Genomic DNA, 14,891 nt, shown 5'->3' with positions numbered 1-14,891 from the left:
AAATCCGAGCCCCCAACCACCCATGCATTACTTTTCCACGCCTAATCTACAATCCCCCCTTACAAATGCTACTCTCCAATCACCTCGCCGGAGATTGGTGTTATTGTATTTCCTTTTCAATTTGTGTCGAGTTTGTAACCCTGATTCAGTTGCTTAATAAGATTTACTTATGTTCCCGCTACTTTTAACTAGTTTCAGTTTCAAGGCCTTTTAGAATCAAGTTTCAATCTCTAGACCTCAAATAAAGTGGAGTGGATGGCCTTTTGAACATCAAACTATCTGCTCTGGAAATCTGAGAGGAGATAATCCAATGATTGCATGACCTCCCAAACCTCTCCGTTGATATGAACAAGAAATGATGGAAAACTAAGTTCTTGATTGAATTGACTATGCAGAACCAATCACTCCCATCTAATCTTAAACAATTAACAGCAATACAAGACATGGTGATATCTTTAATTGAAAGTGTTCGAATGCATTACGATTGAAATGATATAAATCATAGGGCTGGTGCAAATGGGAAAATTTTCTCCCCCATATCAAAAATAAATGAGACACTTGTGCTCGCAAGCAACTTTTATCCCCCATATTAATTAGGCTCCAATGCATAATAGATTTGCTAGCTTGTGCCTTATCCATAAAGTCATTTGTAAGCACTTTAGTGAATTTTATTACTGCATTTTGTCTTCAGCTTTCGCTGTACTCATGAAGATATTCATCGAGTGCTTGTGCGCACAAAATTTCATTAAATTCCTTAAACACTTGATATAACCAATTCATCTACTTTTTTCTGCCTAGTTATGAGCCTAAACAAGTCAGTGCATCTTATAGATGTCGTCATTGTTCTCAGCGTGACAGTAAAACTAAACAATCATAAATCAACAAAATATTTACTCCATCAAAAATATTGCCAAGAAAATAACGGATAAAATTTACAAAGAAAATAGGACACCATTTAGAAATTCGAGGAATACAAGTTTGGTATGTAGCTTCATCAAAAACAATAAACTTTTAAGTACAATAATTAAAATAATATGTTCTTCTGCCTACGAAAATTTCTAAATTCAAGAAATATAAGAAATTAACAAATGATAACTGGATATGCCAAAAAATGCCAAAGAAATGGAGCATGCAATACCTCAGGATTTAAGAAAGCCAGCTCCCTAATGCGTCCAGAAATAGTATTGAAGTCAAACTGAATGGTTGTAGTAAAAACTAAATTGGAAAAAGGGAAATTCTATAAAGAAAAAAATAGATGATATTAACCAATACAATGGAAGTTCGTGGAAATATTGTATTTAGGGGGAAAAAAAAAAGCAAACCCTCTTTATCAGGCCAAAACTTGATCCGAGTCCCTTGGCGAGAACACAAATCAGCTGGTAGCACCTGATAGGTTAAAGCAGTTGAAGGCTTTCCACGAGAAAAGTTTTGGAAGTATTCCTTGCCATCACGCCAGACTGTAACTTCCAATGCCTAAACATCGTCACATAAGAACGCAAGCTGTAATTAAACAAAAATGCACAACGATGGAGAAGAGTAATCTATGCTACCTCAAAAAAAAATAATGGCTTTAAAGCATCAATCAATCAACTTCAATTCATAATGCATGATAATGATTTTACTGGTTTAACATAAAATACAAGTAATGATCATTTTAGAGCCCACTTGCATAATAACAGCACTTCTAATGAAAGACAACATGAATGAAGTGAGCGATACCATAATATCTTCTAGGTGGCCATTTACGTACATAACAAACAAATCTTATGTATATGCATATCTAACACATAAACATTCATATTTACATGCATACCACACAAACTTTAACATCACATCAAAAATAACATCATCACTATTTTGTTAAAAGTGAAATGCACCTTTTATGCATAGGTTTCTAACACCAAGGTGTTATTAAGTGTAAATATCAAACTTTCTGTGTATGTATATAGATAAAAATTGTGTGGTATGTATGTAAAATTCTCTATGTTTTAGGGAAATTTACATACCTAGCACACAATTCTTATGTATTTATCTGTCACGGATCTAAACTTCTATATTTACACACGACATTTTGGTGCTTTAAACTCATGCATGAAAATGGTATTTCACTTTAAAAAGGTAAAAAAAGTGATATTTTTTATGTGATATTAAGGATTTGAGTGTTATGTAACTATTAAAGTTTAGGTGTGAAATATGTAAATACATGAGAATTGTGAGTTATTTATGCAACTGCCCCCAACTTCTAAGTTCAAAATTGAGGAAGAGTAAGGCCGTGTAGAAAAAAATCATACATACATACATTAACAGAAATAACTGCACACAAACCTCTGATAGCGCATTAACAACAGACAAGCCTACACCATGAAGTCCCCCGGAGACACTATAACCACTGTTTAAACCACCAAATTTCCCTCCTGCATGTAACACCTGCATGAAATCAGAAAAGTAGGGATTTAGGGCTATCAGGAAACAATTGTGAAGTCCAAAATTTACCCTACATCCATCAAGAAAATCTGAAAAAAAAGGAATTTATAGATAAAAAAATTACTTCTATTGATTTAGAGAATCACAGGCCATCACTTCATTTATCTAGAGGACCCCCACAAAATACCCAGACACTGTTAACTGTTTTACATTAGTTAAATAGTTCTATGCAAGCCCCTTATTGCATACAATCAGGGATAAAATTAAAACTAATTTTCTGCCTTCTTCGGTATTCAAAAAACCATAGCAATTTAGAAACATTGTAGGAATTAAATTATTAAATGTTCTAAGTCAGTTCAAAATTGATCTATCCACTATTAGAAAAGGCCACATATCGCTAATATCACGATTACTCCATCATATGTTACAAGTTCCACGTCTACTAACCATATTTTGATAATTCTTTTATAAGAAAAACTATCTTAAGTGCTATTTCAACATTTATTGTTAATTTACTAACTTCTTTTGATAATCATTTAATCAAAGTTTTGCTAAAAGGGTTGCATCCAACAAAATGGCCACCAATTAGGAGAAGTATAGCGCCTGCAAATAAATTTTGTTCAATTATAACCTCGTATCTTACACAGAGATGCGAAATAAAGATATACAAAGTTTGGATATTGAAGGAAAATATATTTTGGGAGGAAAAATGACTTGCATACTTTCATTATTCACACATAACGTACATACATCAGTAATAGTATCTCCTAATTTGCAAACTTTCTAAATCTATCAAATCTTAAATATGAAAAAAGGATGATTCTGAAAAAAATAAAAGAAATATAAATAGAAAGAGAATAAAAACATATCAAGGAATTTCCAAAATTGTCTTCAAATTCAATCCTGCATCCATCAAGAAAATCTGGCAAACAAAAGGAATTTATACAAAAATAAATTAAGGGGCATTTACATATATAGAACGCAATTCTTATGCATTTACAGATCTCACACCCAAATCTTCATATTTACTTACATAACACTCATTTCTTTCTTACCACATCAAATCTACCACTAATTATTACTATTCATGACTGAAATCCGCCTTTTCAGCATAGGTAGAGTGGTATGTGGGTAAATATGAAAATTTGGGTGTGAAATATGTAAATGCATAAGAATTGCTGCTATGTATGTAAATTTCCCAAAAATTAATTGTACTGATGTAGAGAATCACAAACCGTAACTTCATTTATCTAGAGAAGGAAACCCCCACAAAACAACAAGGCGTTCTTAACGGTTTTACATCAGTATAATAGTTATATGCAGGCCCGTTATTGCATACAATAAGGGATAAAATTAAAAAAAATTTCTGCCTTCTTCGTTATTCAAAAAGCCATAGCAATTTAGAAACATGCTACGAATTACATTCATAAATGTTCTAAGTCAATTCTAAATTGATATATCCACTATTAAAAACGGCCGCATATCACTAATATCACATTACTCCATCATATGTTACAAGTTTGACGTCTACTTTTCTATGTAAACCATATTTTGATAATTCTTTTATAAGAAAGAGCATCTTAGGTGCTATTTCAATATTTGTTGATAATTTACTAACTTTGGATGATCATTTAATCAAAGTTTTGCTAAAAAGGTTGCATCCAACAAAATGACCACCAATTAAGAGAAATATGGCGCATGCAAATAAAATTTGTTCAATTATAACCTCATATCTGACATAGAGATAAGAAATACAGAGATACAAAGTTTGGATATTGAAGGAAAACAAACATTGGGAGGAAGCATTACTTGCATACTTTCATTATTCATATATAAGGTACAAAGATAGACAATTGTATCTCCAAATTTACAAACTTTACTAATAAATCAAATCTTAAATATGAAAAAAAGATAATTTTAAAATAAGATGAAAGAAACATAAATAGGAAGAGAAAAAAAATAAATCAAAGAGTTTTCAAAGTTGTCTTCCATTCAATACTCTAGGATCCTTGTGGGTGGTTGGCCGGTCCCACCTTCCTGAATTTCCACACTTCCCCTCAAGGTGGGTCGTAGAGGTTGAAAAGGCCCAGCCTGATATTCAACTAAGTGAAACTGTCTGTAGGTAGAGCTTTGGTGAAGACATCATCAATTAGGAAATGAGTATGTAGATCAAGTGAATAATGCCACAATTGACCTTTTTAGAGATAAAATGCCTATAAATCTCAATGTGGTTGATCCCACCATGATACAAGTGATTTTTTACATCTTTATGAGATTGACCGTGAAATATCCCAAATCATTTAATAACCTTTGAATCCACATTCCTTCACAAATTCCAAAAGCAAGTGCCCGATATTCAAATTATGCACAACTTCTAGAGACCGTTGCTTGCTTCTTGCCCCTCCATGTGACAAGATCTTACCATACATAGAAACAGTGCCCAGATGTGAAAATTTTATCAGTGAGTTCTCCTGCCCAAGCATTAGTGTAAACTTCCACATCTCTATTTTTTTATTTCTAAAGCAATAACCCTCTGCCAGGAGTCTTCTAAAAAAACCTCGATATCTTGTAAATCATCTACAGATGTTTCTCATTTGGACTACCCATATGTTGACTCGCAATGTTAAAAGAAAAAAGCAATATTAGGTCTAGTGTGTGATAAGTAGATAAATTTTTCTACCAATCTCCGTTATTTGCCTTTTTGGCTTTTTTCTGTTGGTGTCTTTTCTCCACCTAAATATAACTTTTAGTTAAATTTCATAATCTCAACAAGTTTACTCCACAACATCTCTGTTGCTTTTAGTAGGTTTAGAATGTACTTTCTTTGAGATATCGCAATTCTCTTTCATGCCTAGAAAGTATTTTATAGCTCTTGGATCCTTGATTTTAAATTGAGGTAAGAATCTCTTTAATCTGCCCAATCTCTTTTTCATCATCTACTATTAGGATCATATCATTTACATAAACAATAAGTATAGCTTTCTTACCTTATTGTGTTGATTTTATGAATGGTGTATGATTAGATTGACATTGAATAAACCCATTTGATTTCATAGTCATGGCAAACGGTCAAACCAAGTCCGCAGAGATCGTTTGAGGTCATAGAGTGATATTCTCAGTTTAATGGGACCTCCATATAAACTTTTGTCTTAAGGTCTCCATTCAAAATGTAATTCTTGATATCAGGTTATTGCAGTTCTCACTTTTTGTTTACTGCCAAAGAAAGAAGACCTCTTACATTGTTTAGCTTGATCATCAGTGCAAAAGTCTCTTAAAGGTATATCCCATAAGACTGAGTGAAACTTTTGGCCACCAACATAGCCTTGAATTTCTCAATGTTCTCATTAATTTTGTACTTAACATTGAACACTCATTTCTATTCAATGGATCTTTTATCTAAAAAATCTTTATAAAAATCGATATGTCCTTTTGATCAAGTGCTTGGATTTCCTCTTCAACTGTCTTTTTTCATTCTGGACATTGAAGCACTTCATGAATAGATTTGAGTATTTGCACACTATCAATATTAGATACAAAGAATTTATAAGTTAATAATTTCTTATAGGTAACATACTCATGTATATGATAATTCGTGCAACTTTCCCTATCTTCATTTTTGAATTCCACCTCTTGAAACTTCAGAGATGTGTATGTTCAAGTTTGGTTGTGAACAGTCATGCGGTTACATATTGTTCTTATCCTGCTTAGTGGATTTATTTCTCCTACAAAATTCCTTGTGTATTTTCGTGTTTTAAATCCCAGGTTGGATATCCTCAAGTGTTGGAACTTGAGAGACAGAATGGTTAGAGGAAAGGAGAATAGGTTGTTGAAACTCTAGTTTAGTGTGGATATTCAGAATAGTATCTCAAATCTGATATTCACCTAGACTCCCCCTGAATTTGAAATTTGAGGCAGTAGGATTATTTTTTTAAAAATGTAACATTCATCAATCAAACTCTGTGGGGTTTGATTGGAAAATGTGGACAAAAGAGAGCAAAAATATTTTTAGAAGAAAATTGGATGAGAAGACTCTAACATGAGGGTATTTTTTAAACAAAACAAAGAGAGAGGCTATGAATCCAAGCACCCTGCTTGACATTCTATGAATGAGATAGTGATTGTGGGCACAACATCTCCCTAAAAAAACTATTGGGACATGGTGAAAAAGCACCATAAACCTAGTTAACCAAAGATATGAAAATTCTTCATCTCAGCTATCACATTTTATTATAGAGGAAAAAGCACCATAAACCTAGTTAACCAAAGATATGTCAATTCTTCATCTCAGCTATCACATTTTATTGTAGAGTCTCAACACAAAAATTCATATAGATGATATATTTTTTTACAATGAATGGTCTAAGGTCAGAGTTGAAGTATTCATTTGCATTAACAGTTTTAATAATCTGAATTTCGCATTGGAACTGACTTTAAACCATGGCATAGAATGGTTGAAAGATTTGTATTGTTTTAGATTTCTCCTTCATGAGGAATATCCAACTGATTTTAAAGTGATCATCAATGAAAGAAACAAATTATCTATGTCCATTGATGGACTTTGATTTTGAAGGTCTCAAAATATCACTATGGATGATAAAGAAATATGTAAAAAATTGTATTGCAACAGATAATATACATTAGCAAATTGGCAAGTTGCATGCTCATAAAACTCTAATTTTTTGTGAATAAAGATATGAGGAAACAATGTATTGAATGTCATGAAAAAAAAATAAGAATGAGATTTAACGTTTTAATTGTTTGCATGTCCAAGTTTGGCTATGATAGAGTTCAACTCTTTATTGTACTAGCAGGGGAGTGTTAAGGTACTCATGCACATAAATGAAAAAGATATTGATATTGATGTATCTTACTTAGCATAATTTGTGACAGTTGTATACAAATTAAGAAGATATTGATATACAAACAATACATCAAAAAAGAGTGGATGTTTGGAATTACATTGAATAATCGTATCAAATAGTACAAATCATCAAATGTAGTTAGATTGATTTATATAAAGTTTAACTGGCAGGCATATTTCTTCTTTTTTCCGATGTATTACTACGATTTAGAAGTAAGAGTACTCACTAACTTTTTGACTTACCATTATTTCAAGCTAACTTTTCTGTTTTAATTAATTTATTAAAAGATAATCAACATAAAAGAAAATATTTATAAAAGATGCAGACAAACTGACCTAAGGTAAATTTATAACTGCTTTAATTTGATCTCAAATTTCTAGTGGTTCTTTCATTCATATTTTTAATCACCAATAGTGAAAGAAAAATAAAAAACGAAAATTTGATTGATAGCGTCTAAGAGCTGTTCCTGCCAAGGTTGATTCTAACGCCCAGACCGAGTCATGGTAGTGTTAGCATCTCACCTAAATCTGGTTGAGAAAAGCAGGTACGGCTCTGTCAGAAAGCTCAGAAACCTGGCGACGTCTTATAGCGACTTCCACTGGAGAGGAAAATTGATTTCCACTACACAGAGAATGATATCTGCTACAAAGAAAAATAATTTCCACAAGAGGTGAAAACTCCCAAACGGCATTTAACTTGTGGTTGTTGACACCCGACAGTGTGGATCCGATGGAAGAACCCGCCTGCAAGAGGATCCATCAATGGGTTTACAAAAATTGGCGGCTGCAGGTAAAAATTTTAGCGGAGGAAGAGGAGCTAGGATTTGTTTCCAAGCTCTAATATCATGGAAAAAAAAACAAACTTTATGAGGAAAAATTAGTTGCATACTATCATTATTTACACATAAGGCATATGTACAAGCAATTGTATGCCCTAATTTACAAACTTTCATAATACATCTACTCTCAAATATATAAAGGAGATAAGTCTGAAATAAAATAAAAGAAACATCAATAGTAAGAGAATAAAAACAAATCAAGGAGTTTACAATGATATCTTCCATTCAATCCAGTAAGATCCTTATAGGTGGTTGGTCAATCTCACCTTCTTGAATTTCCACAGATATATTGACGCGGGGCTTAGGGTCTGGATGAACCGATAGTGTGTTCAGCAACGGTAAGTCTCAATCTAACAAGAGGCTGGACCGGCCCTCCCTCCCGTTGCCATTGGGTGGGAGTACTGCTCCCGATCCTCCCCCTCTTTCTATTTGATTCCATTCCACAGAGAGAATTCCCTTCCTATTATATCCCCTTCCTTTTCTATCCCCTTCCTTTTCTATCCCCTTCTTATTCTATCTATCATTAAATATTATATGTATGTTGTTTGCTTGCTTAAAATTTAGTTTTGATTGTTTTCTAATTTCAGAGTTATGCCTCCAGGCATTTCTCCCTTGTTAAGGTCGTAACTCGTCTGAAATGTTAATTATCTCTGCTTGTTCCCCTCCTACTGTCGCCATCCAGGCACACTTACAGCCGCCATCCTTTCCAACCTTCCAGACAAATCGCAACCTCATGCTCCTCCCAAGCTTGTCACCCTTTCCTCAAGCCCTTCCAGGCCGACAGCAACCACCTACAATTCGTACCAAACCTGTCACACTGCCCTACTCTCCCACTCCAAACCTGCTGCAGCTCTTCCTCGCTTTTCCCGACCCTGCTCCAGCTCACTCCAATGCTTCCCACTCCTACAACGCCCCCTCCAACCCTCCAGTTGTTGTCTCAAAACCACAAGTTGTCCACACGATTGTTGCCCAAACGGTGTCCACCCCTGCCACCTCATGTTTTGCGTTGTTTTATTCTTATTTCGAAGAATCATTGTTGGAACATTTGAATTTCAGCAATAATGTTTCTTTTTTTTTATGATTTGGGTTAAACTTATGTATTTGGTATCAGAGCTATTCTAAGCTTAATCCTACCCTAGAGTTTGCTCAAATTCGCCTTACCTCTCCCCAAAATTTTTGTTTATATCATCAACCACCCCTTCCAAACCCAAACTGTAATCATGTCATCACAAATATGCATGCCGAAAACTACCCAGACTGAGATAAGATGGAGATCCAGTGGCTTTAACAAAGGCTCGCGAAAATCAATGATAGAAACCAAGGAGAGATTACCCTCGACCATGATCGGGAAAGTCGAGAGAGAGAGAGGGGCTAAAATCTTAATCTATTCCACAGGCAGCGACAAGGAATACCGGTCATGCTGCTTCGGAATTCAATATCAAAGACCGAGGGAAAAGCCCCCAAATTGAGGGGGTGTGTTGAAATTATGGATATATATGCTCCAAATTTAAGGGGGGTGTTGAAATTATTTAGGAATCAAATTATGGATATATATGCTCCAAATTTAAGGGGGGGGGTGTTGAAATTATTTAGGAATCTTTATTTTTAGCATAGCTTCTTTTATTAGAGTTTTGTATTATTTGTATGTTATAAATCTTGTTTACTTTCTCATCATGAGAAATTATGGTTGATTTATGCTTTTCTTAATGTGAGAGTCATCTCCCTCTATTTATCTTATAATAGTTTCATATGAAATTGAAAAGAAAAAATTATTTTTCTCCTCCAAAAACCACACATTCTTTCAAATTTGACCATATTTGAAAAAATCTCTCTTTTATTGCTTCCTTCATTGACGAAGTTATCAAACTATTCATGAAATTTCATTTTTTCCCAAAGTTTTTACTTCGTATTTCAAAACGCCAGGAAAAAATAAATAAATAAATTCCAATTGAATTAGTATAGATAACTTTATTAGAATTCTCATTATGAGTTAAATCAAGTTTTTAATTGATGTTATAACTTTAGTTGGCAATGCTTGTTTCGTTTCGCACACAAGCATTACTTTTATCAAATTGATCCAATGAATAAATAAAAACGACTAAAAAACCTACAATATCAGGCTAAATTGAAGCATCGTTCAGCAAATTTATTTGCTTGACTTTTTGGATGAGAGTACACTTCTCTTTGAAGACAAAATGAAATAGCACATACACCAATTCAAACTAAAACTAAACTTAATCACAACAAAAAAAGATAACTTATGATACCAATAAAATGTTAGAAATATGCAATGAAAGATCAGAATATTGACATAAAGTGAGAAAAGTACCGTCAACACTGTCTCCAATGAGGACTTCTTTGTCACAGGATGTAAATCTATTGGAATCTGAATAGCATATAAATATATCAATAGAATGAAATAAACACCATGCAAATGATATAGGTTAATTACAATAACTTACAAAACAAAACATCCAATAAGCTTTGTTCTTAGTCAAAATTAAAGATTGAATTTAACCATGAAAAATCAATCCAACCTAACAGACTATTACAATAAGTTTAAGATAAAAAATGAAAAAATGCTATATATTTGCCCATGAATATTACTTTATTTGACATCTTACCAAAAGAAAAACTCTAAGCTGTTAAAAATCACACCCTAAATTTAATATCAATTCCTAAAAAGAGTTCTAACACATCAGTGAAGCGTAAAGAAACAATTTAGGCAAACTAATCAATCTTCTTTAATAAGATTGAGCAAATAATCCAATGGAACAGGCTCAGACTTAAATCACTTCTTGAATGTATGCAAAAGAGGAATCGCAATGCACATACCCCTCTTCCATTATCTGTGATGCTCACAGAGTTATCTTCATGTAAAACAACATCTACTCTTGAAGCATATCCTGCTTGAGCTTCATCGACGGCATTATCTAGTATCTCATAAACCTGGACACAATGACAACACAAGAAGAGGAAAAAACAAAGAAAAACGCAGTAAAACAATAAATTTTAATGTAATTATTTAACTGAAAAAAGCAGCATTTGGTGGTTACCAAATGGTGTAGCCCTCTGGGTCCAGTGCTTCCAATGTACATTCCAGGTCTCTTGCGCACAGGATCAAGTCCTTCAAGTACCTAAGCAGAGAGAAACGTGCCACGTGATACAAAGCATCATAAAGGAAACCACAAAGTTTTAATGATCTTTAAATTGATTGCTCGGCAAAAAGAAAAAACGCATGAATGCGGAGTAAATTTCCTAGTTCCAATATACATTCCAGGTCTCTTGTGCAGAAAATCGAGTCCTTCTAAAACCTAAGCAGAGAGAAGCCCACCACTAAATACGAAACATCACAATCAGGAAACCATGAACTTTGCTGATTTCGGTAAATTGAGTGCTCAGCCAAAAGAGAGAATGCATAAACAGGGAATAAATTTCTTAGCTTCAATTCAATAGGAATAAACATATTTTTAAATTTATGAAATTTCTCACTTTAAATGTGCACGCATCCGTAATATACATTCCAATGTAGTTTCCTCAATAAAAGCAAACTAAACTTCGCCGATTGATTATCCCATTGTATGCAGCCAAAACGCTGACGAATTGTGGAAGTTTAAGATATGTATTTCTACAAGCACACCACTCTTCCTTCGGTCTGAAAACCACCCTAAGGTCAGAAGAATACATTGTACCACATCATAGCCCCAAGCCCGCCCAAATTTTGTTTTTGCTCATAAAAACGCCCGTTATCTGATAAAACTGCACAAGTAAATGTGCCCTTGAAGCAGAAAACTCGCCTGAATCTGGTCAGGACCATAACTTAAAGAACCCGGCTTCCCTTGTAGAGATTCAGAAGTGAAGGTTGAAGACATAAAAGCCCTCACTCCCACTCCGAACCTTCGTCGGACGCCGACCAAACCCATGCGATGGTTCCGGGACAAGATGCAGGAACAGTGGAAGAAGGCCACCGACTGGGAACGAAAGCGTATGGTTGACGAGTGGATGAGGCGTTGAGTGAGCAAGCGGAGTTGGAGAGGAGGGGAACGGAGTAGCGCCATGAGTAGAGTGGAGTGGTCTGGTTCAAAAAATTACTTCAAAAAACCCTTTCCTCGTGGTCGCGGAGCCAGCCTTTGGGCAACCCCGCCGTTTTTAACAAGTAGTGTTTTAGGTCATTTTGGGGAGCTTCTTTGGTTTTTGGCACCAATTTTTTTAAATAGATGTGGTGATAACTTTCTAGCAGTGATCTGACTTTTCCAATAAAATATAAATAAAAAATTATAATAGTCAACTATTTTATCAACATATTATTTTTAACATAAATAAAAAATTATAATAGTCAACTATTTTATCACCATATTATTTTTAACCAGCTTATCAATAGATTATTCAATAAGCTACAGCTGCCCCAAATAGGCCCTTTACGTGCCAAAATATTTTAGTGTCAAACTATTTTTTCGACTGTTTATATGAGACTTTTTCTAAAATTAAAATTTATAAAAATATCAAAATAATCATATTTATTTTAAGAATGAGTTCTAATGATACTCTATATAAATTATTTAAATCATAATTTAAAGATTTGGATTATTTTGGCACTTCTATATATTCATGAAAAAAGCCATCCCATAGAAATAATTATTAACATAGTAGTTTATTTTTTTATTCATACATCTAAATTCTAGATCAACATATTTTAACACCTAAAACATGTTCATGACATCACAAAATAGAAGAAAACTTCATAATATTATGGAAAAGATATTTTTATAATATTCTCTCATAGATTTGCTAAATATAAAGTGAAAATAACAAAGGAATTAAAAATCTATTAAGGATAATGTTTTTTTATTTTGCGTTGAGAATTATTCTGTAGTTTTTCTTATAGATTTGATGAATGAAATTATTAAGTATATATGGGAAGTTTTTTTTTTTTAAATCGATGTTATTAAAAATTTATTTATTTAATCCAAAAGTATTTGGAAAGCAAACCCAAATAATAGAACGTTCTGCTAGGAAGTGATTAGAAAGAAAGAGAGAGCAATCTAAAGAATAATAAAAATGAGTGTAGCATTTATTTATGCTATGAACTCTCTATTTATATGCATGTCTCAGTATTGCAAAAGTACATATTGACACCATTATCATTGACTTTTCATGGGGTTTTTTGGTAATTATAGAATTATTAGCAAATAAGAAGACCGAGAAATATGTGACTCTCTGCTCATTACATTAACTCATCTTGGACCTTGAAAAAGGTAATTATTAATTGCATTGAGTCAGAGCCTTTGCATGTTGGTACTTACATTTGTGATATTATTTGTGATTTTATAATGGAGTGGAAACTTTAAGATGAAATTTCAATAATTACTTTTGATAATGCAAGTAGCAATGATGTGACTGTCAGTTCATTGAAAGTCAATTTTCAATCATAATGAAAATTTGCATTTTTTTGTTTTTTTTTTCATGTGAAATATTATGTGTATATTGTCAATATTATAGTCCATAATGGGCTAAAAGAAGTTCAGGATATCATTCACGATATTGGTGAGTTAGTAAAATATTTAAGAAAATCACAAACAATGTTGCATAAGTTTGTGGAGATTGCTAAATAATTAACAGTTCCAACAGCAAGGTCCTTATTGATTGATATTTCAACTTGGTAGAACTCCGCTTTTAATATGCTAGAGTTTGCATTTATTTATCTTAATATTTTTCAACACCATGTACTAAGAGATATCAAATGCAAATGGTTGTCTATCAATTCTTATTGGTTGGGATATGAAAAAATTATGAAATTTCTTTCAGTTTTCAACAATGTCACTAAGATAATTTCTTGCATTCTTTATTCTATAATAAATATACATTTGTCTGTTGTTATGAATGTGAAGAAGATTCCCATTGAGGAGTAAATTTCAGAATATGATTATATGAAAAATATGACTTTTAATATGCAAGTGAAATTTTAGAAATATTCTAATGTTCATTGTAGCAATTTTAGACCAGATTAATATTTAAGTTTATTAGTTTCACATTTTCAAATATATTTATGCCTAATGACATTGATTGTAATCTTAAATTAGTCCAAGATACGTTATGGGAAATTTATGTTAGTTATGTTGCTGACTCTACGATTTCTAGTTCAACAACTAATGTTTCACAAGATGGATCTTTCTCTACAAATGATTTCATGTTTTGTCTGTTTCAATTTGACTATATGGTTGGATTTAAAGATTTTGTTGTGGCTTGTGGTTTTGTGAAACCATCCAAGCCTGATTTGCAAGTATATTATAAAGAGGGATTGGTCGTCTGCAATGCTATGTTATGTGTTTGATTGGTGGAAAACGAATATATTTAAATATCCTTGCCTCTCACTATGAATTAAGATATTTTATCAATACTTATAACTACAGTTGCCTCAGAATTTGATTTTAGTGTCGGGGAAAGGGTGTTAGGTGATTATAGAAATAGTTTATCAACTAGAACCGTTAATGTGTTAATTTGTGCAGCAAGTTGGATCAGATATTTGCAAAAGAATGTGAAAACATCTTTGGTAATTTTTTTTCATTCAGTGTAGTTTTTTACATAAATTTATTTATTTATATTACTGATTATTTATAGTTAATTTATGCATTATTATTTTCAGCAAGAGATATTATAAGAGAAGAAATTTAGCACGTTGCTACCAAATATTTGACATGAACTCTACGTCTCCATGGTTTTTTATTTTAAAAAATTGGAACTTTCATATTTGTTGAACTTATTATGAA

General features: G+C 32.8%; 1 protein-coding gene across 2 annotated transcripts in view; it reads right to left on the bottom strand.

Annotated features, from left to right (window-relative positions):
* LOC110029089 (DNA gyrase subunit B, chloroplastic/mitochondrial-like) overlaps window positions 1-12,293 on the bottom strand; it is a 70,176-nt gene extending 57,883 nt beyond the window's left edge. For both annotated transcript variants that reach the window (XM_020731215.1, XM_020731216.1), the window contains exons 1-7: window positions 11,922-12,293; window positions 11,181-11,261; window positions 10,960-11,073; window positions 10,454-10,510; window positions 2,326-2,427; window positions 1,323-1,473; window positions 1,139-1,215 (exon numbers count right to left, since the gene is read on the bottom strand). In XM_020731215.1, coding sequence (XP_020586874.1) covers window positions 1,139-1,215; window positions 1,323-1,473; window positions 2,326-2,427; window positions 10,454-10,510; window positions 10,960-11,073; window positions 11,181-11,261; window positions 11,922-12,182 — 843 coding nt within the window. In that variant the 5' untranslated portion in view covers window positions 12,183-12,293. The remainder of the gene's footprint in view (window positions 1-1,138; window positions 1,216-1,322; window positions 1,474-2,325; window positions 2,428-10,453; window positions 10,511-10,959; window positions 11,074-11,180; window positions 11,262-11,921) is intronic.
* Between the last annotated feature and the right edge of the window lie 2,598 nt (window positions 12,294-14,891).

This window comes from Phalaenopsis equestris, unplaced genomic scaffold (assembly GCF_001263595.1).
Source record: "Phalaenopsis equestris unplaced genomic scaffold, ASM126359v1 Scaffold000547, whole genome shotgun sequence".
NCBI lineage: Eukaryota > Viridiplantae > Streptophyta > Magnoliopsida > Asparagales > Orchidaceae > Phalaenopsis > Phalaenopsis equestris.
The sequence above is the reverse complement of the archived record's forward strand: the minus strand, read 5'-3'. Positions and strand labels throughout refer to the sequence as shown.